Source organism: Panicum virgatum, chromosome 2N (assembly GCF_016808335.1).
Source record: "Panicum virgatum strain AP13 chromosome 2N, P.virgatum_v5, whole genome shotgun sequence".
In the NCBI taxonomy this organism is placed as follows: domain Eukaryota; kingdom Viridiplantae; phylum Streptophyta; class Magnoliopsida; order Poales; family Poaceae; genus Panicum; species Panicum virgatum.
Genome location: NC_053146.1, coordinates 59,145,888 through 59,167,363, shown reverse-complemented (window position 1 = coordinate 59,167,363; position 21,476 = coordinate 59,145,888). Strand labels below are relative to the sequence as shown.

General features: G+C 44.9%; 4 protein-coding genes across 6 annotated transcripts; 2 read left to right on the top strand and 2 right to left on the bottom strand.

The window, feature by feature from the left end:
* The first annotated feature begins 848 nt into the window (after positions 1 to 848).
* Positions 849 to 7,088, top strand: LOC120661424 (transmembrane E3 ubiquitin-protein ligase FLY2-like). Of its 3 annotated transcripts, none has more exons than XR_005669892.1 (15): positions 849 to 1,293; positions 1,828 to 1,897; positions 2,567 to 2,694; positions 2,973 to 3,088; positions 3,220 to 3,280; positions 3,424 to 3,487; positions 3,566 to 3,643; positions 3,803 to 3,960; positions 4,051 to 4,110; positions 4,209 to 4,302; positions 4,898 to 5,062; positions 5,549 to 5,877; positions 6,100 to 6,216; positions 6,294 to 6,450; positions 6,532 to 7,088. XR_005669892.1 is itself a non-coding variant. In XM_039940293.1 (15 exons), exons 1-14 carry the CDS (start codon positions 1,120 to 1,122, stop codon positions 6,393 to 6,395), a joined length of 1,716 nt encoding a protein of 571 aa, XP_039796227.1. In that variant the 5' UTR covers positions 849 to 1,119; the 3' UTR covers positions 6,396 to 6,427; positions 6,532 to 7,088. The 3 variants fall into 3 exon arrangements, 1 of the variants encoding a protein (XP_039796227.1); XM_039940293.1 differs by having other exon boundaries at positions 6,294 to 6,427; XR_005669893.1 differs by lacking the exon at positions 849 to 1,293 and having other exon boundaries at positions 1,438 to 1,897.
* A 2,408-nt stretch (positions 7,089 to 9,496) lies between these two features.
* LOC120661422 (receptor-like protein 4) lies at positions 9,497 to 15,037 on the top strand. Its single transcript, XM_039940291.1, has 9 exons — positions 9,497 to 9,877; positions 10,617 to 11,675; positions 11,907 to 12,054; positions 12,805 to 12,876; positions 13,187 to 13,258; positions 13,843 to 13,914; positions 14,018 to 14,095; positions 14,288 to 14,472; positions 14,562 to 15,037. Exons 1-9 carry the CDS (start codon positions 9,775 to 9,777, stop codon positions 14,648 to 14,650), a joined length of 1,878 nt encoding a protein of 625 aa, XP_039796225.1. The 5' UTR covers positions 9,497 to 9,774; the 3' UTR covers positions 14,651 to 15,037.
* A 100-nt stretch (positions 15,038 to 15,137) lies between these two features.
* LOC120661423 (protein C2-DOMAIN ABA-RELATED 5-like) lies at positions 15,138 to 16,672 on the bottom strand. The gene is made up of 3 exons (XM_039940292.1): positions 16,273 to 16,672; positions 15,808 to 15,903; positions 15,138 to 15,688 (listed from the first exon to the last, which is right to left on the bottom strand). Exons 1-3 carry the CDS (start codon positions 16,387 to 16,389, stop codon positions 15,401 to 15,403), a joined length of 501 nt encoding a protein of 166 aa, XP_039796226.1. The 5' UTR covers positions 16,390 to 16,672; the 3' UTR covers positions 15,138 to 15,400.
* Positions 16,673 to 18,805: 2,133 nt separating this feature from the next.
* Positions 18,806 to 20,076, bottom strand: LOC120658943 (2-hydroxyisoflavanone dehydratase-like). Its single transcript, XM_039937053.1, has one exon. The coding sequence runs from the start codon at positions 20,045 to 20,047 to the stop codon at positions 18,935 to 18,937; it is 1,113 nt and encodes a 370-aa protein (XP_039792987.1). The 5' UTR covers positions 20,048 to 20,076; the 3' UTR covers positions 18,806 to 18,934.
* Between the last annotated feature and the right edge of the window lie 1,400 nt (positions 20,077 to 21,476).

Below are 21,476 nucleotides of genomic sequence, written 5' to 3'. Positions count from 1 at the left end.
CCGTGCCAGATAAGAGAATGAAACTTCTCTATCATCCTATAAAACTCACTACTCTCTCTTTACCATATCACCATAATTAATAATTTAACGTAGAGTTTAATATTATAAAATTCTCCATAAAACCCTCCTTGAAACTGACGTAGTGTACCGTTCTCCGGTGCGAGAACTTTCGAATGTCCATGGCCCTGTTTGGTTGCATAGCATGAGTAGCACACACAATTCCCGAAAAAAGAATCTCACATGCATGGAGTACTAAACGAAGTTTATTTGCAAAACCTTTTCACGGATGGGTGTAACTTTTCACGACGAATCTAATGACAGTAATTAATCGATGATTGGCTACAGTGATGCTACAGTAACCATCCTCTAATCGTGCGGTCAAAGGCCTCATTAGGTTCGTCTTGCGAAGTAGTGCAGGATTGTGGAGTTAGTTTTGCAAATTGACTTTATTTAGTACCACTAATTATTGATCAAGATTTTTGTGCTACTCTTGCTACCACAAAACAAACAGGGCCCATATTCCATGATGCCAAGAAAAAAAATGCCTTACAGAAATGCGCACGAGCCTGGCGCCCCCATGCCCCAGCCTCACGCAGCCTAGCGCTACATACCCTCGCAGACATGTGGGCCCGAGCTGCTCCCGCTCCAGCCAGCCCGGCCGCCCCGTGGCCCGTGCGCCAACCAGCAACCAGCAACCATCACCCCCCCCCCCCCCCCCCCCACACACACACACGGAAGACGGAAATCCCCCACGCGCAGGCGTTTGCCTTCGCTTGGCGTCCGTCCGCCGAAACCAAAGTCGCCGCCCTCCCTTCCCTTCCCCCTCCCCCTCCCCCTCCCCCTCCGCCGTCACCTACCTTCCCTCCACCTCTCCACCCGCCCGTTTGACCCCGTCCCCTGCTCGCTTTCCCCTTCCGTTCCCCTCCCCCACCTGCTCCTCCGCCAGCCGCCCCGTCCTAGGTTTAGCGCGCTCCCCAGAACCCAACCGCCTCCCTCCGGGCCGCCCGGAGAGAGCAGTTGCCTGGCCGCACGCCGCGGGCCCCCGCATGGTCGCCTCCGCGACGGCGTGAGGGCTGCGCGCGCTCGTGGTGTGCATCGGGGAGATAGAGAGATAGATAGATGAGACCCTCCGCCGCTGCCGGCCGCAGCGGCGCTGTGATGAGGGCCGCTGCTGTGGGGCTCGTGCTGGTCGGCGTCGCCCTAGCCCCGCCGCTGGCCGCGGCGCTGCGGCCGCTCCGGGAGCGCGTCGCGTCCGCCGGAGCCTCCTCCTCCGCCGGTTCGTGGGGCGATGAGGTGACTTTGATGCTGCTGTACTCGGATTGGTAGTGTTGGAAGCTATTTCTCCCCATTTTTTGCGCGAGGGGCGGGGGTTTGGTGTATTGGGAGCTTAGGGTTGTTCAATCGGAGCTGACGAGATGGGAAAGTTATTTTTGACTTAATTCGGTGGTGGCAGGTGCCATTTCGTCGACTTACACTGGACTATTCCCATGTTGGATGGTCATCAATTGGAATCGGCTGGGAATCATCTTAGGGTTATCTAATATAAATAGTCATTTGAACTGGATATGCTGTGTGTTCAAAATCGACTGTAAGAATTGATTCACGCGCTTGTTAGAGTCTAGGGACTTGGGAGTACCAAAGTGTGCGAGACATTTCTTCTCTTGAATGATGAGTGGGAGTTAGTTGAATGCCAGCGTAGATTGGTTGCCTTCTATTTTTTGTGGGTGGGAAATTAGCTGATTGTAGGCCCTAGGTTTCTAGTAGCATCTGTTACTACTGGTATGCGTGTGACTTAGCTTGTTTCTTGTGATACATATGTTTGTGCAGCACGCCTTCTTCAAAAGGGATGATAATGATATAGGCCCCTATTCATGGAATATTACGGGAACGTATAAAGGTAACTTCTGTTCTGTGCATATTTTTGTGATGGTTATGCAATGCTTGTGTTTCCACTGCATAAATTAGGATGATTATTTCCAGAAATTAGATATGCTATGTTGGCTGGTACACAAATACAACAGCAACAACAAAAACAACGCTTATAATCCCAAGTAAGTAGGATAGAGATGAAACCAAACAAGGGCCACAAAAAGAATTGTCTGGTATGCAAATAGTATAGAAGGCATAGGAGCATATCCCTTGATTCCTCGAGTTGGTGACATTGTAGTCTTCCAAAATTTAGGACCTGTGATATATTTTACATCACATATTTTATCAAGAAACCGAAATGTTTTTATTTTTTAGGCTATTCGATGCAATCAAGTGGTGTTAAATACTATTTAGTTGGCATCTCCTTATTCTTCTATTGCTACTTTTTTTTCTCCCCTAGCTGTTTAATAGACTTTGTTGTGTCTAATGTTTAATCAGATATATATAATACGTGATCCAGTGTTAAAAGCAGTCTTGTTTAGCATAGTTTTGAAATAGTCAAATAACTCAATAAAATGTGTGCTACTGTTCCAACCTTGAATTTACCCTGTTCTTGCTTACCTATATGTTGATTACTACTGTTTGCTTGTCAGTATTACTTCAATTTGTGTAATAACATCACCACTTTATGGCTTAGGGAGCTGGGCCTTTGCTGGTGCCACAAATGGTTCATCTAGGTTTCTTGAGTTTGTGAAATCTAAAGGTGATTCGGTTCTGGAATTGTTGAGCACTCCAACAAAGATAAGCGGGGTGCATTATGTTCAGGTAATTGAGCTCCATATAACTTTTTGTCATTCTAGTTAAGCCCACAGGAAAGAAATTAGGCTTTTGTTTCATGTCAAACCTGAGTTAACTATAACCAAGAATGCTACCACAAGCCTGATCTTTTGAATGCAGAAGTTACTCCTGTTTAGGTTGAGTAAATAAAATGGTACTTTTTTAGTGACCAGCCTTGAGTTAATTATTATCATGGATGTTACTTGAGCTTGATCCTTTTCCTCTGCATGCTCTACTGATTACTTTCCTTACCATGGGGCTGACAGGGATCAATTACATTCCATGATGTCATTGACAATGCCCACGATCATGGAGTGGCTCAAATAAGGTTGGAAGGAGTGTACATATGGCCTTTTAGACAACTTCGGATGGTAGCAAACAAGTACCTGTCTATTTTCTCTCTGTAACTGTCTATTTTCTCTCTGTAACTGATGGGATTTTTGCATTTCGTTCTCCCTTGGAAAGTTTCTTGTTGCCATATGAACTAATGTAACTGTATTTGTCCTTTTTCAGTGGTGCAGATGGTGAGCCACTTCAAGAAGAGGATTACTTTTTGTCAAATCCATACCATTTGGTACGCTCATGGATTTGACCTATTTTATTGTTCATTACTATTACATGGGTATTATTTCATCATGTGCATATATCCTCAGAAGATCTCTTACAATTAATGAACATGCTTATAGAATATACTTTTGTCTGGTTGATTTGTAACAGCTCCGGATTTTCTCCTCTCAAGTATTCCAAGAATCTTCTGAAGAGAAGAACCGAAGGAAGAATTGTAAGTTTGAAATTGCACACTCAGTACTATATATCACTCTGCTGCAATTTTTAATGTGTGTTATTTCTTCCTTATCAGCTCTCACATATGACATGGAGAAACACTGTAACACAGAAATTGCTGCTAAGGTGGTTCGCGTGTCATCTAACCCAAATGGTACATAATTTCTTTATTATTAAATTCATTCTTCCACTGTCAATTCATCGCTTCATCATAATTCACTTGTGGCGATACTAAGCTTTCAGTTGGTAATTTCTTCACTTCCAGTTAAAGCTAAAATAGTGACTGCTTTTGCAAAACTTTTTGTTTAACTAGATGGCGAGCATGAGAAGTACCGGTTGGAGGGTTTGATGGAGAGCCCAGCCGTCGATGATGATGGAGAGTGCTTCTCACCTATCTTACTAAATGCGACTTCTTTGAATGTTGAAGTCTATTACAACAAAGCAGTCAACTACACACTGATGGTCACTTTTGTATCCTCTGGCTGCTTCTTTCCTTTTTTTTTTGATTTTATCTTTATTGTATTTTCCCAGTCTCTGAATTCCTTAACTAGGGTATGATAGATCTCTTTCCTTCAAGTTTTGCTGTTGATTAGACAAATGGAGCATAGCAACACTCAATCTGTAAGCATTCTTTTTCTGAAGCATATAGTAAAACAAAACAGCTTGCAGTACATGACTTTTAAGCTCATTTGCTTGAGTTGCTTATGTGTTGCCTACAGGGAGCTGCTAAGGTTTCTATTTTAATGATTGGCCAACAAGCTATTATGGATGCATATCTCTGTCTGCTCCACCTGACTGCTGGGATATTGGTTGGTGAGTCTTATGACTTGAATAATTTATTTGTTTTTTTTTCTGGCTGTGTTTCTCTGTTGCTTCTGTCTTTCTTTTTATTGTAAGCTAAAATGACCTTGTAGGATTTCATTTGTTGTTGACTAAGGATCTGTGAACTGTATTTGGTTATATTTTCTGTAAATTCAGTCCCCTATTGGTCATTTTGTGTTCAATCAATGAAAATCTTGCAATTTAAGAGAACTATGAGCTAAAGACAGGTTAATGATAATGCCTAGTAGAGATTCTGCAAAGTTAATCAGATAATATCTTGTTGAGACATTATTGTTGGAATGAAAAACAATCTCTCTTGGGGGATCTGTCCCCACAGTTCTTGGGTCAAATGAAAAAAAAAAGCTTGCTGAAACTCGTATCCAACAAGCAACGGCTCTGTGGTAATGATTGTGCAATTAAAAAAGTTAGCCTGCACTGCAATTAATCATAATATTAACTATTGGCCTGCTTAACTTGTATTGCCACTTCTGCATGAGGTTATAGTTGACTTATATTACCATTTTATCCTGTGGATTTTTAAAATTTTATTTTAGCTTACATTCTTCTTACATGTAACTTTCTACAGAGTCGCTGTTTAACGCCTTCGCAACGGCTGCATTCTTCAAATTTGTTGTATTTTCTATTTTTGAAATGAGGTACCTTCTCGCCATATGGAAAGCAAGTAGGCCTTTAAACAGTGAAGGTTGGGAGATAATGAGGCGAGAACTGTCTGTTCTTTACAGCCGCTTTTGTAAGTACTAACTTCACTCATTGGATCTGTTTCTCACAAAGAATCATGGCAGTAGGTCAATAAATTCGAATCAACTTAGTTTGCACAAGTGCATTAGAATGCTCCTTTCCATATATTTGTTGCTATTAGAACTTACATGTGCAATCGATTCAGGGTTTGAGAAGTATAACATAAAAATACTTGGACAATACTGCCCCTTTTAGCTGGTTCTTGTCTACAACATTTTTGTCCCATTTACCTGCTGCATGAAAATGGTTACCCATGTGTAAGTCGGTAGGCAAAGTATCTGATGTTTGCTATCAGATAAAGCCTGGATATTCTGTCAGAGCCATTATAGTGATCACTGCCTTTGTTAACTTGAAACAACATATATTGTGTCATTATTCTGTATATGCCAATGTAGTTTGCATTTTCTGCATACTTACTTTAAGTATTTATTTTTTCACCAACTATAAGCTATTCTTTAATTTGGTTTGTGTTCTGCAGATGGTATTCTTTTGGGAGGAATCCTTCTAATGTATGAGTTGCACAATTTCTTACGCCCACTTCTTCTCCTGATGTACTCCTTTTGGGTACCCCAAATTGTTACAAATGTCATCAAGGATACAAGAAAACCTCTGCACCCACAGTATATTTTAGGCATGACAGTTACCCGCCTTGCTATTCCACTGTATATATTTGGTTGCCCTAGTAACTTCATGCGCATTGAGCCTGACAAGAAATGGTGCATAGCTGTTACGGCATTCATGGGTATCCAAGCAGCAGTGCTTTTGCTTCAGCACTATCTTGGTTCTCGCTGCTTTATTCCTCGCCAGGTAATAAATATGCCATGTTACCATGACACATGTATTCTAATCTGTTTCATCCCAGATGTATTTTAGTTAGCATTTTTAGCTAATTTCTTTCCTTCATAAGTTGTTTTAGTTGCCACTCTTTATGTTTCACTGTTAAGCTGTTCATTATAAGATACTCAGCATGTTTATTAGTATCAGTTTTTAGTGATTAATCTGATGTGTCCACTTTCTACTCTTTTTCAGATCCTGCCTGAGAAATACTGCTACCACAGGAAGGTTGAGGATAGCACGAATCAGCCCATTGATTGTGTTATTTGCATGACTACAATCGATCTTACCCAAAGAACAAGTGAATACATGGTAATCGTGCAATATTTCTGGCATTTGACTTTGGACACAGCTATTACAGGGCACTCACTGTCCTCCCTCCTGTGTAGGTGGCACCTTGTGAGCATATATTCCACTCAGGCTGTTTACAACGATGGATGGACATCAAGATGGAGTGCCCAACTTGCAGGCGCTCCCTACCGCCAGCTTAGATGAGGGCTTTGTACCATATAGTTAACAAGAAGTAGGTAGCTCAGCTTATACAAGGTATTATGTCATCCTGTACCTTTTCCCAGAAAATCTAGCTTCCGTGTCCTCAATTTGGATCGTATATGTTTGTGTTTATAGGTGGAAACTGAGGTACAATAAGGCGAGGCTGCAACTGCATGAAAGCTATCGACATAACTGTAGAGAAGTTTTATGCTATTGATTTTAAGTGGTGTTGTGTTGTACGAACTATTGTATCAAGTGTCCCACGGAGAAATCGTCCTCAGCTGCCCTTGCGGTTTTCACTGTCGCATGCCTTTGCCTGCTACGAGTATTTCAGTCCTGCATTTTGGTTTGAGCGCTGTACAAAGGGTGTTGCCAATGTGAAAGAGTTCCAGATGTGATGCATTCCTCACTGTTCCTGCCTTGCTGGATGTGGCTGATACATTCCGCGACACGAGCAGGGTCTGTTTCTGTCAGTGTCATGGGACTCAACTCTTCCAACCATGGCACCATGGCAAATGCTGTACGTCCGGTCCTGACATTTCCAGGTTCGAGATGTGCGAGGTGAAGGGCAGTTCTGCAGCTGGTTGGTTGGTTGAATGCGATATTGAGGCGGAATGTTTGTTTCGGAGAAGCACAAAGTTCCAACTAAATATATTACTCTCATTAAATATATACAAGCATGTGATGATGTTTGTCCGGACATGTGATGGCGACATCACTAATTTTTCTATTAATATAGGTCTCATTAGGGGTTAGCACTGAGAGACATACAAGATGATATCCTTTGGTGTATGCTCTTTGTTGATAATATGGTGCTAGTTGATGAGAGTAGGACAGGGGTTAATAGGAAGTTAGAACTATAGAGATGTACGTTATAGTCGAAAGATGTGTGATTTCAGCGCGAATAGGTATGAGGGTGAAGATGTTAGTCTCAATGGTCAAGTGGTGGTCCAGAAGGATATTTTTCGGTATTTAGAATCGATGCTACAAAAGGATGGCGATATTGATGAAGATGTTAGGTATAGAGTCTCATCTGGCTGGTTGAAATGGTGTCAAGTTTCTGGCGTCCTCTGTGACATGAGAGTCACAAAAACTAAAAGGTAAGTTCTATAGGACAGTTATTCGTCCGGCGATGTTATACGGTGCTGAATATTGACCTACAAAAAAGCGACATGTCCAGCAACTGAGTGTAGTAGATATACGGATGTTGCGGTGGTTTTGAGGGCACACAAGAAGGGACAGTCCGGAACGAAGTTATTCGGAAAAAGGTAGGGGTGGCACTAATTGAGGAGAAAATTATCCAACATCGGTTTAGATAGTTTGGACATATCCAACGGAGGCCTTCTGAGGCGCCGGTGCGTAGTGAGGTTCTAAAGTGTGTCAATAAGATAAAGAAGGATAGAGGTAGGCCTAAACTGACTTGGGACGAGTCGGTGAAGAGAGACTTTAAGGATTGGAATATCTTTGAAAAGGTAGTTTTGGATAGGAGCGTCTGGAGACTAGCTATCAATATGTTTGAACTGTGATTTTTGTGTCTTTTGAATTTCATCTCTAGTCTACTCCAACTTATTTAGGACAAAAGACCTTGTGTTTGCTCGTTTGCTTCTGCCTGGACACCCCAAGCGCATCTCGTTATTATCTAGCTTGCTGGCCTTCCCACTCCCACGTCTCATTTGTCTCTCACGGCATCAGTGAAATGCCTTCGTTCTAATAGCCAATAGGTACTCTCGTAGTCGTAGGTGTAGCTAGGTCATTTCCATGCCGCGGTGGGTCTCAGAAGACCCCTCAGCCGAGAGCGCCAGACGCAGATTCCCGGAGGGCACACGAGATTTCGGCGGAGTCCAAAGTGGCGCCCCCCCACTATTTCGGCGGCCTGTCCTTCGTGAAGTCGTGATGCGCACGACACTGCACGACCCGGCGGCGCCCGATTCGGGCGCGCATAACTCGCCGCAACGGCCGGCTGTTGGCGCCGCGCACATGCCGGCGCCATTGGCGGCCCGGCACAGCTAACCACCCGCGACGGTCGCCGCGCAGCCGGGAGCGGAGTTGGCCGGGACAACGCGGTTTCCCTCTGGGCTCAGCCGCTCGTCTCGTCAGCTCCGCCCACCGTGCTCGTTCTCGTTCGGGCTTGTGCTGCGTCGCGCTCGCACGTGACGTGATCCGCGCTGCCGCTGCCGATCCGTCAGCTCAGCTGGTTGTCGCAGCCGTTCTCGTCCTCTGTTGGCACGTGACCCACCAAAACCAGCTTGGACAGCTTCGGCGTCCGGCTAGATTCGGCGTTTCTTTTTATTAAAGAATGCAAAAGGGGGTTTTACTACTCTGCAAAAGGCGGCCTACAATTCCGATCAAACTGCGGTAAATAATTATTCAGACTTTGTTTAGTTGCATAAAAGTGAATCTGTAAAATACTGTAACACTTTCATTTGTATTTGATAATTATTATCCCGCCATGGATTAACTAGACTCAAAAGATTCGTCTCGCAAATTACAGATAAACTGTGTAATTAATTATTTTATTTAGCAACATTTAATATTTCATACATGCGTTCAAAGATTCGATGTGACGAAGAATCTTGTAAAATTTTGGAATTTTGAAGAGAACTAAACAAGGGCTCAGTTCCTGCTTGAATTCTGAGCTGAGCCACATCCTCTCACTTTCGGTGTTCATGACAACTTTTTCTATTTTTTACTTTAAAAATCTGGGCTAGACATTCATTCTCACACCCTGAAGAATCCGAGCAATTTTTTTCAAATCCTCGGGGGTGGTGGCTCGGGGGTGGGGTGGCTGTGCCCAAACTAAATAAAGGGAGAAAAAAAATTCTAGTGACCGCATCCACTCATCTTCTGTCTCCTCTGTCGCCATTACTCCTGTCATAAAAGCAACAATACTTAGGCCCGTTTGGGACGGCGGCTGCGGCGCGTATCAGCGAAAGAAGTAAAAAAATCCCGCCGAACGGTCTACGTCCAATGTGCGTTTGCCAGTCATCTACCACGCGATAAACGAGCGTTTGAACTAGAAGCGGGGAAAACACGAGAAGCGAGGTCCGCGCCGCTTATCACTTATGCGTGCCGCGTTTTTTTGGACCGCAGTCCCAAACAGGCCCTTAGCTCCGTCTAATTGCCATTGCTCTGCTCTCAAACCCACACACTCATTTCGATCCTTTAGGCCTTCTCCGGTGGAGAGAAACAGGAGCAAGGCGCGGCTAAAAAACCCACGGGAATTTCTCTCGTTTTGTCCGTGCAAATTTCAGCGGGCTCTAAAGCAAAAATCCCATCTGCTCCAAAGTCAAAGGAAAAGGCTCGTACTCCTTTGGGGGAGGGAGGGAGCGAGAGAGAGAGAAGAAGAAGAGGAGGAGGAGGAGGGGGGACGCAGGCGCAATGCGGCAGAGATCTCCTGCTGTGCTGCAGCTGCGGCTGTGGCTGCTGGCCGTTTCCGTGTGGCCGGCTTTTCTTGGTGTTCTTGCGGCTGATCTTAGCAAAGGTGAGCTTTCTTGCTCCTTGCTTCCACCTAGCTTGAGATTTTGTTCCCCTGTTGAAATCTTGGTAAATGCGGCATAGTGGCTGCAAGTTCTTGCATTAATGGCTGTGCTGATGTATTGCATCCGTAGCGAAATCTGGAACTTTCCAGTCAATTTTTGTGTTTATTTTGCTTTCTTCTTTCTTCTTATCCTATTTCGAAATCCGGCAGTGCTAGATTCCTCCAATTCCTAGCATAAGAAAGGAAAAACTTCCCCCCAAATGTTCGAGTTTTGGTTTACGGTTGCAATCTGGACCAAATAAGTAGTTGTTTGGTCCCAACCCTGAAACTTTCCCAGAATATCCATCTATGTTTAGCTCTAGGTCCATTTCTGTGCTGAGTATCACCTCGGCTTTCTTGCTTTTTGAGCCGTTGACGAGATGAAGAACCGAGTCTTATCCATTTTGAGGAACTTGATATTAGTTTTTGCCCTTTCTTGCCGACATGTGCATACATTTGCTAATTTTCCCATCTTTAAGAATTAAGATAAAGCTTGCTCAAGCTAGGTAAATAGGAGGGGGGGGGGGGGGCATGTGAAGCTAGTAGGGATGAAGAAAAACAAACATGCAAACCCTTCCTTTCAGTTTACTAGTCATTCCTAATTCAAAAGAACAGTTTGCTCTGTTTATCTAACTCGCACGGTACACCAGTTGCTTGGTTCAATTTCTCTGTCTTACGATTTTAAATGAACGTTTATTTTCAGAACCATTTACCATCCGTATAAGCTGTGGAAGTTTTGATGATGTCCGAACGTCGCCTACAAACACATTGTGGTACAGAGATTTTGGTTATACTGGAGGCAGGTTTGCAAATGCCACTCGCCCAAGCTTTATCATCCCTCCGCTGAAAACGCTTCGTTATTTCCCACTATCTGATGGCCCTGAGAATTGCTACAACATCAACAACGTTCCCAATGGGCACTATCAAGTCAGGCTTTTCTTTGGCTTACTGGATAATCCTAATCTTGACAGCGAGCCAATTTTCGATGTTTCTGTTGAGGGCACCCTATTCAGTTCTTTGCTTTTGGGCTGGAGCAGTGATGATGAAAAGACATTTGCAGAAGCTTTGGTTTTTGTTCAGGATTCTAGCTTATCAGTTTGCTTCCACAGCACAGGTCATGGTGATCCATCTATTCTTTCTATTGAAGTTCTCCAAATTGATGATGATTCCTATAACTTCAGCCCTTCATGGGGAAAAGGGACAGTACTTAGAACAGCCAAAAGGTTGAAATGTGGCTCTGGAAAGCCTGCTTTTGATGAAGATCTGCATGGTATCAGCTGGGGTGGGGACAGATTCTGGTTAGGATTACAAACTTTATCATCCAGTTCTGATGATCAGTCTATATCAACTGAGAATGTTATAGCAGAGACATTGCTTGCTCCGAATTTTTACCCTCAAAGCCTATACCAATCAGCTATTGTGGGCACTGATAGGCAACCGAGCTTGTCCTTTGAAATGGATGTTACACCAAACAAGAACTATTCTGTATGGCTCCACTTTGCAGAGATTGATAATGGGGTAACTGCAGAAGAGCAAAGAGTATTTGATGTACTCATCAATGGAGACACTGCATTTAAGGATGTTGATATAATCCGGATGACAGGAGAGCGTTTTACTGCACTTGTTCTGAATAAAACTGTAGCTGTCAGTGGGACAACACTAAAAATCATCTTGCAACCTGTGAAAGGAACCCGTTCCATTATTAGTGCCATTGAGGTGTTTGAGGTAATACCAGCTGAAAAGAAGACCTTGCCTCAAGAAGGTTGTTGTTTAAATACCCTCCAAACTCACTTGTCTGTTGTTTCTAGCACTACAAAACTTAATAGTGATTGTTTCTAGTCTTCTATTCGGAATCTTGCAGAGGATCATCTAACATTGAAAATTGAGAAGGTTAAAGACCATTTGGATATACATAGATTTATTGAACTTAATAAGTACCTTATTGTTAAAATGATAATCATGTATAAATCTTATTGTTTTCAATTACCTACAGTGAGTGCATTGCGCACATTGAAGGGTTCACTTGGTCTTCCTCTTCGATTTGGCTGGAATGGTGACCCCTGTGTTCCACAGCAGCATCCATGGAGTGGAGTTGACTGCCAGTTTGACAACAACAAAGGGAATTGGATTATTGATGGATTGTACGTCTCTAGATCATGCGGGTCCATGCCACAATTGTTGATATTTTTATCAATAGCTTGTTAGAAATCTTGTAACATATTCATCATTTGGTGAACTGAGAAAACCTATTCACTACCTTCCCTTTGTATAACAGCATGCGATGATGCTGTCATACAGATACTATCATCTTATTTAGTTGAAGCAGAAGTATGTGTTAGATGTATTCTAGTAACTTCACATTATACGAAGGTGTGTGCAAGATTAAACTGATTCCCGAACTTGATTGTCAAGCCTAACAAATAGAAAAAGCTCAACACCAAGAATAGATTGCAAAATTTGAGCAACTGAGCATACTAATCTTTAACTGAATGCCCAATTTTTCCTTGAGCTGACACCGAGACACCCTATATATTGAGTCTTAAGATATTTTTTAAGAGAACTTGAAGTAAGAATTCTTGTGACTCCAGGCATTACAAATATTGGCACCTTTTTGTTGTATTATGTATTCAAAATACTGCCTTTATTATTTGCAATGTCAACCCATGTGACATCCTGCAGGACTGACCAGAGATCCTAGTTGATTTGAACAATTTAAGTTCTTGTATAGGCTTGTTTAATCATTTGGATTTTCACTGTTTTTTCTAAGCTGTTGAATTCTCATATTTTAGAGGCTTAACCAGAACATTTTTATTTTCTATATGCATTTTGCGTCAATGATAACGGATATACATTTTGCTCTAAGTATTTAACACTGCTCCTTGAATATGCAGAGGTCTTGACAACCAAGGTTTAAGAGGGGTTATACCTGGTGACATATCTAAGCTGCAGCATCTGCAAAGCATGTGAGAGTTTTTGTACAACACTGACATGAAGATATGACCACTTCAAAACATTCTTTGAAGCACCAATTTTTGCTATCTTTTAAGTATATTTCCTGCCTTCCATCGACAGACTTTTTGTTAACTTGGTTGGTGGATGAAACACTATGGCATTGGACCCAAACATCACTGGTGTAGCTTTTGGAAAACATAGCTGTCACACTTTGTGTCACACCTAAACCCTAAATGGAGTTACCATGTTCCTTACTGTCATCAGAATGTACTAGCATTTTTGTTTAATCTGACTGAAGTAACTGCCTATCTTGGTTAACAGAAACTTGAGCGGCAATAGCATAAAGGGGAACATTCCAACCTCTATTGGTACTATCTCTGCGCTGCAAGTATTGTAAGTGCACTTCACTGAATCACTGCTGTGTAGTTTAGTGTCTGATATTTATGTTCTTTCTTGGACTGCATAAGCCATGATATGCCGTTCTGGCGACATGAAGAGAATGAAACTTTTGTTAATGATATTTCCATATGACCATATTCATTGTGTTTCCAGCTGTTTGATGTATGAAGCGAATTGATCTTGTATAGGTGGTTGTAAGGGAAATTTATTTAGTGGCAGAAATATGCAGGACATTAGAAATGACGATTTCAGTTAATACATCTTCCATCATCAATTTAGAATTGCCAGTGCCCCCTGTACTGTACTTCATGATTATTTATTCATTGTGACTTTCCAGGCTGCTTAGTAGTTGCCAGAAGGCCTGGAATTCAGCTCATGTTACTGCCTTCTTTTTTTTTGCATCTCGCAAGTTGTGTATTACAAGTAGAAAACTAAATACTGTTTCAAATGGAATTCAGTTCATGTTGCTGCCATTTCTGATACCTTTTCTTTCAAATTTGCTGGAACAAAATAATTTTTATCACTTAGATCAAATAATTGATTTCGTATGAAACTGACTTTTGTAATTATCTTCACAGGGATCTGTCATACAATGAGCTTAATGGATCTATTCCAGAGAGCCTTGGCCTTCTGACGTCGCTGCAGATACTGTGAGTGGATTAGTTAAGCATGTTACTCTGTTCTGGATTGGCATTTCAAATTTGTGATTTCCTTCCTCTAAATCTAAGTTCTAAAAGAATTGCTCGTATGCAGGAATCTGAATGGCAATCGTCTGTCAGGAAGGGTTCCAGCCAATTTAGGAGGAAGGCCTCTGCACAGAGCTAGATTTAAGTAAGAAGGCATTCAATTTGAAATAAAATACCTACCCCTTTTGCAAGTTCTCACTGTACATAATGTGTACAAGCTGCCAAATTTTTCTCATGCATAACATCATTTGTACTATCCTATACACATACCTGAGTTATCATTTACTTAAATACTGATTGGTAAGGTAACTTGATAGTTCTTGCAACAAAATTGCAGCTTCACCGACAATGCTGGACTGTGTGGAATTCCTGGGTTACGAGAATGTGGCCCTCATCTATCCGTGGCTGCAAAAATCGGCATGGCTTTCGGGGTGCTTTTAGCTATTCTGTTTCTAGTTGTGTTTGCAGCGTGCTGGTGGAAAAGACGGCAGAGCATTCTCCGCGCCCAAAAATTAGCTGCAGGTAAGAAATGTGAACAGTGATGCGACCTTAAAGCATGATCTACAAAGATTCAGGCTGTAGTAAACTGACTTTACTGACATTCATTGCAGCAAGGGAAGCTCCATACGCAAAATCAAGGACCCAGTTCACCCGGGATGTGCAAATGACGAAGCATCAGCGCCCGTCTGAAAGCTCTTGAAGCAGCAACAATGAAAGCTCGCCACATTTGCTTTCCTAGCTAGGTGTGAGACAGAAACCCTGCAACAGTGACTTGGTTTGGGTCCATTCTTCTGTTCTTATGTTCTATCTCAGGTTTGAAAGACAAAATTGTACATAGCTAGGTCATGGATGGTGTACATACTAGTATCTTTTTGCACTCCAAGACTTAGTCCAGGAGAGGTATCAGATGAGAGAAATTACCTACTCCATCTTATTTGGTTTTACTACGACTACAAATGTCGAATTCTCCTCTATTGTTCAACCATGCTTATTGTCAGTTATGTACTGATTGGTTGGTCTGAAGTTCCGCAAAAACTGCTTTTATCAAGAGCAAGACCGCTGTGGTGGGCCAAACCTGAATTTTTCAGTTTTTGTTGAAGCAGTTTTTGTTCTTGTTGTACGTGGTACCTACTGATAAATGGAATTGTGCCAACATGATCATTGATCAATAAGGCGCATTGCGGCTGTATGAAATTGACACGCCTTCACAACATATAATCATATATCTCTGTGCATCGGAGAAACGGCAGAAATTATGCAGAACCAAACTGAAAACAGAGCATTGCTCCCAGTAGCATAATCCTTCTGAATACCTTACGAATTACGCATCCATGGTCTCCTCAGGGTGTTTTCTTATTTTGGGTACCTCGTAGTAGACGGAGCAACATTTACAATACCTTTTTTTTCATATAAAACCAGTTGGGCAGGGGTCGCCATCCCGCCGGAGGATTCACCGCGCGACGCCGGGGATGCTGACCCAGTGCAGGTGTAGGACGAGCTCGCCGGTCTCGGTGTTCCTGAGCCTGAGCACGATGTCCTGGGAGACCTTGCCGTCCTTCCACGTGATGTGGCTCTCGGTGGCGAAGCAGTTGTCCTTCTCCGGGTGGATCGTCTTCATCACCGTGCCGTCGGGGACGTCGCTCAGGTCCCGCTTGGCGATCTCCACGAAGTCCAGGATGCAGAACTCGGCGTCGCCCATGCTGTCGTCCTTGGTGAAGGTGTCATGGTCGAAGAGTTCCTGACGGCAACCAAAGCGCCAAAGGCGAGGAGTTCAACCTCTCATCAGGGGGTAGAGTGGCGGCCTGGAGGAAGCTGAAGGTTGTGCTGCATTTTATCTGTTCATGGAGATGAACTTACAATCTTGACAGGGTGCATCATGTTTGTGATGGATAGGGTGAGCTCCTCGTTCCATTCCGGGTTGATTGTGTGGTATTTTATACTTGACTTCACTTTCTGCGCAATACATGGAAACAAATGCCCATGTTAAAGGAGGACTAAGATGCAAAAGGTGGCAATACAAGAGATCCTTAAGAATAGAGACATGCAAAGGATGAGTTAAAAAAAAGTTAAAACTTTGGCGCTGCGATGCCGCCCCTGTCGTGAGAGATGTCGTCCTCCCTGATGACTATTGATCAACTCCCCAGGTCAGACTCTGATTCTAAGCGAGCCCCTTTCACTTTTCGTTGCTTCTGCTTCTTTTGTTGTGGTCAAGTGCTACGAGGCTAGAGCTACGAGGTGTGTAGGCGGAATAGCAAGATCGAGAGGGAGACGAAGCTAGAGATCGACCGAGGCCCGAGGGACAGCATCAGAGCGGCGGTTTACCTGCTGGCCGAGGCGGAGGACGACGTAGGGGTCGCTGCTGTGGGTGAGGGGGTCGCAGATGGCCAGGTGCACCCCTCGCACCACCCGCACCTTGAGCAGCCCGAGCAGGCACTCCATCGATCGATCACCCTAGCTCCCTCGATCTCTCTGGTCGCGGCAACAAGCTACTAGCAGCTAAGGGCGGAGGAGAAGCTAACCCGACCGCCAGCGGATCGGATCGGAAGACGACGACAGGCGCGGCGGCAACACCGCAGATAAAACTAAACCCGGAGACGGACGACAGCCAGGCAGGAGAGGCTCGGTTTGGCCAGCGGGAGATTGGGGAAAATAAAGGCCGGTATGCAGAGGCTGGACGACAAGGGCGGGGAGCGGCCGGCTGAGGCAGGCGTGACCGCGCATGCGTACATGCTTGGGGCCTGGGGCTCCCCAACCGTCTCTACTCCGCTTCTACCTGGTCCATCCGTTTCCTGTGGCAAATCTTTCTTGGCACTACGAAGTAGTAGCATTAGCATCTGGAGGAGGCGCGACCTGCACCTCGCCATTGCCAGTTGACCACCGGCAAATAAACTGATCGCCAGAAAAAAAAAAGAGGGAAACAATGATGTTCGTTGCTGCTGAAAATTATCCTCTAGGAGACTGACACGTACTGATTGAAGATAAGATTAGATTTGTGTAAGCACCATGTAATATATTTTCATATATACTCTCTGTATTTTTATTTACATATCATATTAGGTTTGTCCTAAGCTGAAGTTGACTAACTTTAACTAAATCTATAGAAAAATATAGCAACAATTATACTACTCAACATATACACTATCAACATATATTTCATAGTGGAGTCAATAAAATAAATTTGGTATTTTAAATGTAGTTATTTTTCTCAATAAATTCAGTCAAAGTTAGCCTGACTTAGGACAAACCTAATACGACATGTAAATAAAAACATATCAGGGAGTAGTATGTTCATTTGGTGTTATAAATATTAATACTTTTTTGTTATAAATTCTTCGACACTACTAGCGCTCGGACATCTGTTTTTTCATCGGACGGTCTGTCGCAATATCAGAAAAAATAACTGCTGCAATATCAGAAAAAATATGTATACAAATATTTCTGACATCCGATTCGAGGATGGAAATTTCCACCGCAATATTGACACTATATTTCGTGCAACATTCACTATGAAATATAAAGAAAAAAAATAATTGTAACATTGGTGCGTGTCTCTTGCAATATGTGTCTAAACGTCCGACTGATGAATAGACATCGGACATCTAATCTGTAGCATTACTGTAAATTTTTTTAAGGAAGGTGTGAAATTGTAGTACCTAGTTCATACGAAGGGAGACCAGCAGTGCCAGACGATCCGGACCAGTAGTACCTAGTTCATACTGATGAATAGGCAGATTGGTGTTTGCACGTGTCGAGGATATTATTATTCGGGGATGTAATCGATGGGGGTAAAAGTAACGAATACCCTTAATTGTCTGTCAGCGCTAAAGCACCAAAAGAATTAGACTAGCACGGCCCGACTAGGGGCTGACCCAAGCTAACCTCGACCCACCAAGTGCGGCCCAAAATGAGACGAGGCGGGCCATCGGCAGCCGCCTCCGCCTTGTCCGACCCCACAGGGAGTGCCTCTCTCTGACCGACCCCGGCGGGGAAGCCTCCGCCTCGCCCGACCCTATGGGAAGACTCCGCCTCGCTCAATCCTCGTAGGGCTGGAGGAGAGCACCACCACGTGGCGACCCACCTACGCTGCAGTACGGAGACCGTCGGTGGTCAAAACGGGACCCACATGGGCAGACATGACTGATCGCCCATGCCTCGGTACGAACCGAGACAACCGCGACAGGACACGGACACGACAGGGCCTCACTGATGGGACAGTGCGCAACTACTTCTCCAGAAGTCAGCACCGTGGACGAGAGGACTGTCCGGACGGACGTGAAGACCGGACGACCGTCCCCTGCTTCACCAACGTCATCAACAGGGCATCATCTACAGTGCGCCAGGCCATTTGCCGTCCGCCACGACTGCTACAGAGCAAGAAGTGGGGAAGGATGACCGCTATCGCCATCAGCAAGGACCATGAACCCCACGACCCCCGCGACTTCCTTCTTTTTACCTTTATCCCATTTTGTATCCGCCCCCCTCTTTCTCTGGAACTATAAAGGGGGAGAGGGGTATTCCTTGGTACGGGACCGGACTTTCACATGCTCACACACACGCACACCCTTTCACGCAACCAGAGACTCGGGAGTCTGTTCCCTCTCTCGCCCGTTTGTAACTCCTACTGCAAACTGAGTGCAAGAGCGCAAGAGCTCGAACTGGACATAGGGACATTCTGCCCGAATCAATATAAACTTTGTGTCGAATCCTTGCATTACCATCCGAACCAGTGACGTGCACACAAATTTACTAGCCGGTGATATGTAACACCGACAATAATTTTTATCTCTGAGCAATAAATCAAGGCTCTTTTTTTTAAAAAAACATACAGTTTAACTTAAGATATCAACACAAAGTATTAATAAATTTCTAATTTTATTTCACAATAATTGTACATCGAATTCATATAGGATAGTACATGCAGTTTAACAATTCGTAACCAGCATGACACAAGCGCTAAAGGTTTAGAATGCGATGGCCATGAGCGCTACAGGCGACTCTTACCCATCAGCCCTGGGTTGTCTCTGACTTTGTTATCTGGCCCATCAGCAAATGCGGTCCTGCCCGTCTTGTTCGTGCCCTTCCGCGCAAGCAAACGCTCCGTTTCGGCGTCGGCGATCACCGACGCCGCCCACCCGCTGATGAACTCGGCGACGCGGTCCATGAGCGCCACGGCGCTGGCACAACCCGGCCGGTAGAGGTGGAACCCGTGGTCGTTGCCCTTGAACTCCAAGAGCGTCACCTCGCGGCGCAGCCATGCCGCGTACCGGCACCCGCGGTCCCGCACCACGTCCTTCGCGGCGACGCCGACCAGCACGCGCCGGCACGGTAGCGACGCGATCTGCTCGGCCGTCGGGCTGATGCGAGGATCGTCGTTGCCAGCAGCGCCGGCCGTCAGGAACGGCCAAAGGGTGTCCACGAACTCCGGCGAGAACACCGGCCCGTCGTGGCGGTCCGTTTCGGCCGGCAGCCGCTCGGTGCCCCAGAAGAAGGGCTGCAGGAGGACCATGCCGTCGATGCGGATGTCCTCACCGTCGGCGGCGACACGCGCCGCCATGCTGTGCGCGATGTTCGCGCCGGCGCTCTCGCCGGCGAGGAACATGCGCGTGGGGTCGGCATGGAGCGCGAGCCAAGGGTCGGAGCGGGAGGCCGCCCACCGGAGCGCTACCCACGCGTCCTTGTAGGCCGCGGGGATGGGGTGCTCCGGCGCCAGTCGGTACTCCACGGAGACGACGAGCGCTCCCGCGCGCACCGAGAGGGAGGCGGCGTAGCGGTGGAACAGCTCGGAGAAGGCGCTCCCAGTGCAGAAGGCGCCGCCATGGAAGTAGACGACCAGCGGGAGCCTCTTGCCTGTCGCGACCGCGCCGACACAGAGGAAGAGGCGCACCGACACGCCCGCAGTGGGGTCGATGACGACGTCTCTGGTTGCCACGCCGGTCGCCCCCGGGTCCTCGGAGGCCGGCACGAAGGTGTCGGGCGCGAGCCGCTCGACGCGGCCGCATTTGTAGGTGCGCAGGAACGGGCGCATGTCATCGACGACGATGTCAGACTCAGCATTCCTAGTAGCCGGAGCACTACTGATGATTGTTTGCATGGCCATGGGCTGCTGTATATGCGCTCTAGCACTTGACAACCTAGCTTTACTTCCTCCAACTTGTCTCTGCAGAAGTTTCTTATATATACGGCGTTCGTATCACGTTACAGCATGTCACGTTTTATTTTTTATTCGAACACATGCATGTCACGCTAGAGAATTAAAAAGAAGACAACCAACCAGCAAACAAGCGTCACGCTACTAAGAATATCGTGCTAAACTTTTTTTTTTGAAAAAAACAATACAACAACTATGCACGCCAGCCACGCTAGAATATTTTTTTTTAAAAAAATTGGAGTAAAATCCTGTAGATTTGTTACAGGGTAATCTCTTGCCAATTTATCTTTTTCTTTTAAAAATATTAATAATTAAGGGTGAACTATTACCTCCTAGATCCACAAAATTCATCGGCAACAATGGTCTAGGACTGCTCCAAAAGGAGAAGGGGGTATGGGATTTCGAGATTTGCCACTGTTCAATAAAGCAATGCTCGGCAAGCAAGGATGACGGCTACTCACATGACCTGATTCCCTATGCACGAGGGTGATCAAAGGGAAGTACTATCCTCATGGAGATTTCTTAACGGCCACTTGGAAGAAGAGATCGTCGGAGACATGGTGGGCAATGCTGCATGGTCAAGACGTTCTCCGGAAAGGGATAACTAAGAGAGTTGGTCCTGGGAATTCAATCAATATATGGGAGGACAACTGGATCCCAGGGGCGCTGAAACTGAAACCACTAATCAGGCAAGAACATGTCAATGTTGAGCATGTGGATTTCACGTCAAAAAAAATCTTGAGCATGTGGATGAGCTGTTTATCCAAGGCACTAGGAGATGGAATGAGGAGTTGGTCCGTGACTCATTTGTTCCCTGGGATGCGGAGGAGATACTTAATATCAGGCAGGGGATACGGATGATGGATGACACCATAGGGTGGAACTATGAAAGAACAGGAACCTATTCGATTCGGTCTGCATATCGAGTCTTAAAGGCTGAACAGCGACAGGAGGAAGCAAACGCAGGTAATGAGCCTGGCTCGTCCAATGGTGATGCCATATGGAGCCAACTGTGGAAAATTAAGATCCCTCCAAAGATATATCTTCTGGTGGCGTGCAGTTAACAATTTCTTACCCACCAAGAAGGAACTAAAAATGAGACATGTGGAAAAAGAGGATTTTTGTGATACTTGTGGAGCTGAAGGTGAAGATTTATTTCATGTAGCTTTCGAATGCTCCCTGGCGAGGAGTTTCTGGCAGACGGCAAAAGATTTAATCGGCATCAAAAATACCAGCCATGCATTCAAATCATAGTTTTAAATCTCCGGCTATAGCCGTCGCTATAGCCGGCTATAGCTGTTTTTGGCTCATCAAGCTATGACAAATATCCCGCTATAGCCCGCTATATTCTGGTTTAGCCTCCGCTATAACTGTTTTA

Bases quoted from the DNA above. Each gene is read 5' to 3' on its own strand.
- LOC120661424 (XM_039940293.1), top strand. From the start codon at position 1,120: ATGAGACCCTCCGCCGCTGCCGGCCGCAGCGGCGCTGTGATGAGGGCC. The intron at 4,303-4,897 runs GTGAGTCTTATG...AACTTTCTACAG, and splicing joins GACTGCTGGGATATTGGTTG to AGTCGCTGTTTAACGCCTTC. The intron at 6,217-6,293 runs GTAATCGTGCAA...CCTCCTGTGTAG, and splicing joins AAAGAACAAGTGAATACATG to GTGGCACCTTGTGAGCATAT.
- LOC120661422 (XM_039940291.1), top strand. From the start codon at position 9,775: ATGCGGCAGAGATCTCCTGCTGTGCTGCAGCTGCGGCTGTGGCTGCTG. The intron at 12,055-12,804 runs GTACGTCTCTAG...TTGAATATGCAG, and splicing joins AATTGGATTATTGATGGATT to AGGTCTTGACAACCAAGGTT. The intron at 12,877-13,186 runs GTGAGAGTTTTT...CTTGGTTAACAG, and splicing joins CTGCAGCATCTGCAAAGCAT to AAACTTGAGCGGCAATAGCA.
- LOC120661423 (XM_039940292.1), bottom strand. From the start codon at position 16,389: ATGGAGTGCCTGCTCGGGCTGCTCAAGGTGCGGGTGGTGCGAGGGGTG. The intron at 15,904-16,272 runs GTAAACCGCCGC...TGTATTGCGCAG, and splicing joins TCCTCCGCCTCGGCCAGCAG to AAAGTGAAGTCAAGTATAAA. The intron at 15,689-15,807 runs GTAAGTTCATCT...GGTTGCCGTCAG, and splicing joins TGATGCACCCTGTCAAGATT to GAACTCTTCGACCATGACAC.
- LOC120658943 (XM_039937053.1), bottom strand. From the start codon at position 20,047: ATGGCCATGCAAACAATCATCAGTAGTGCTCCGGCTACTAGGAATGCT.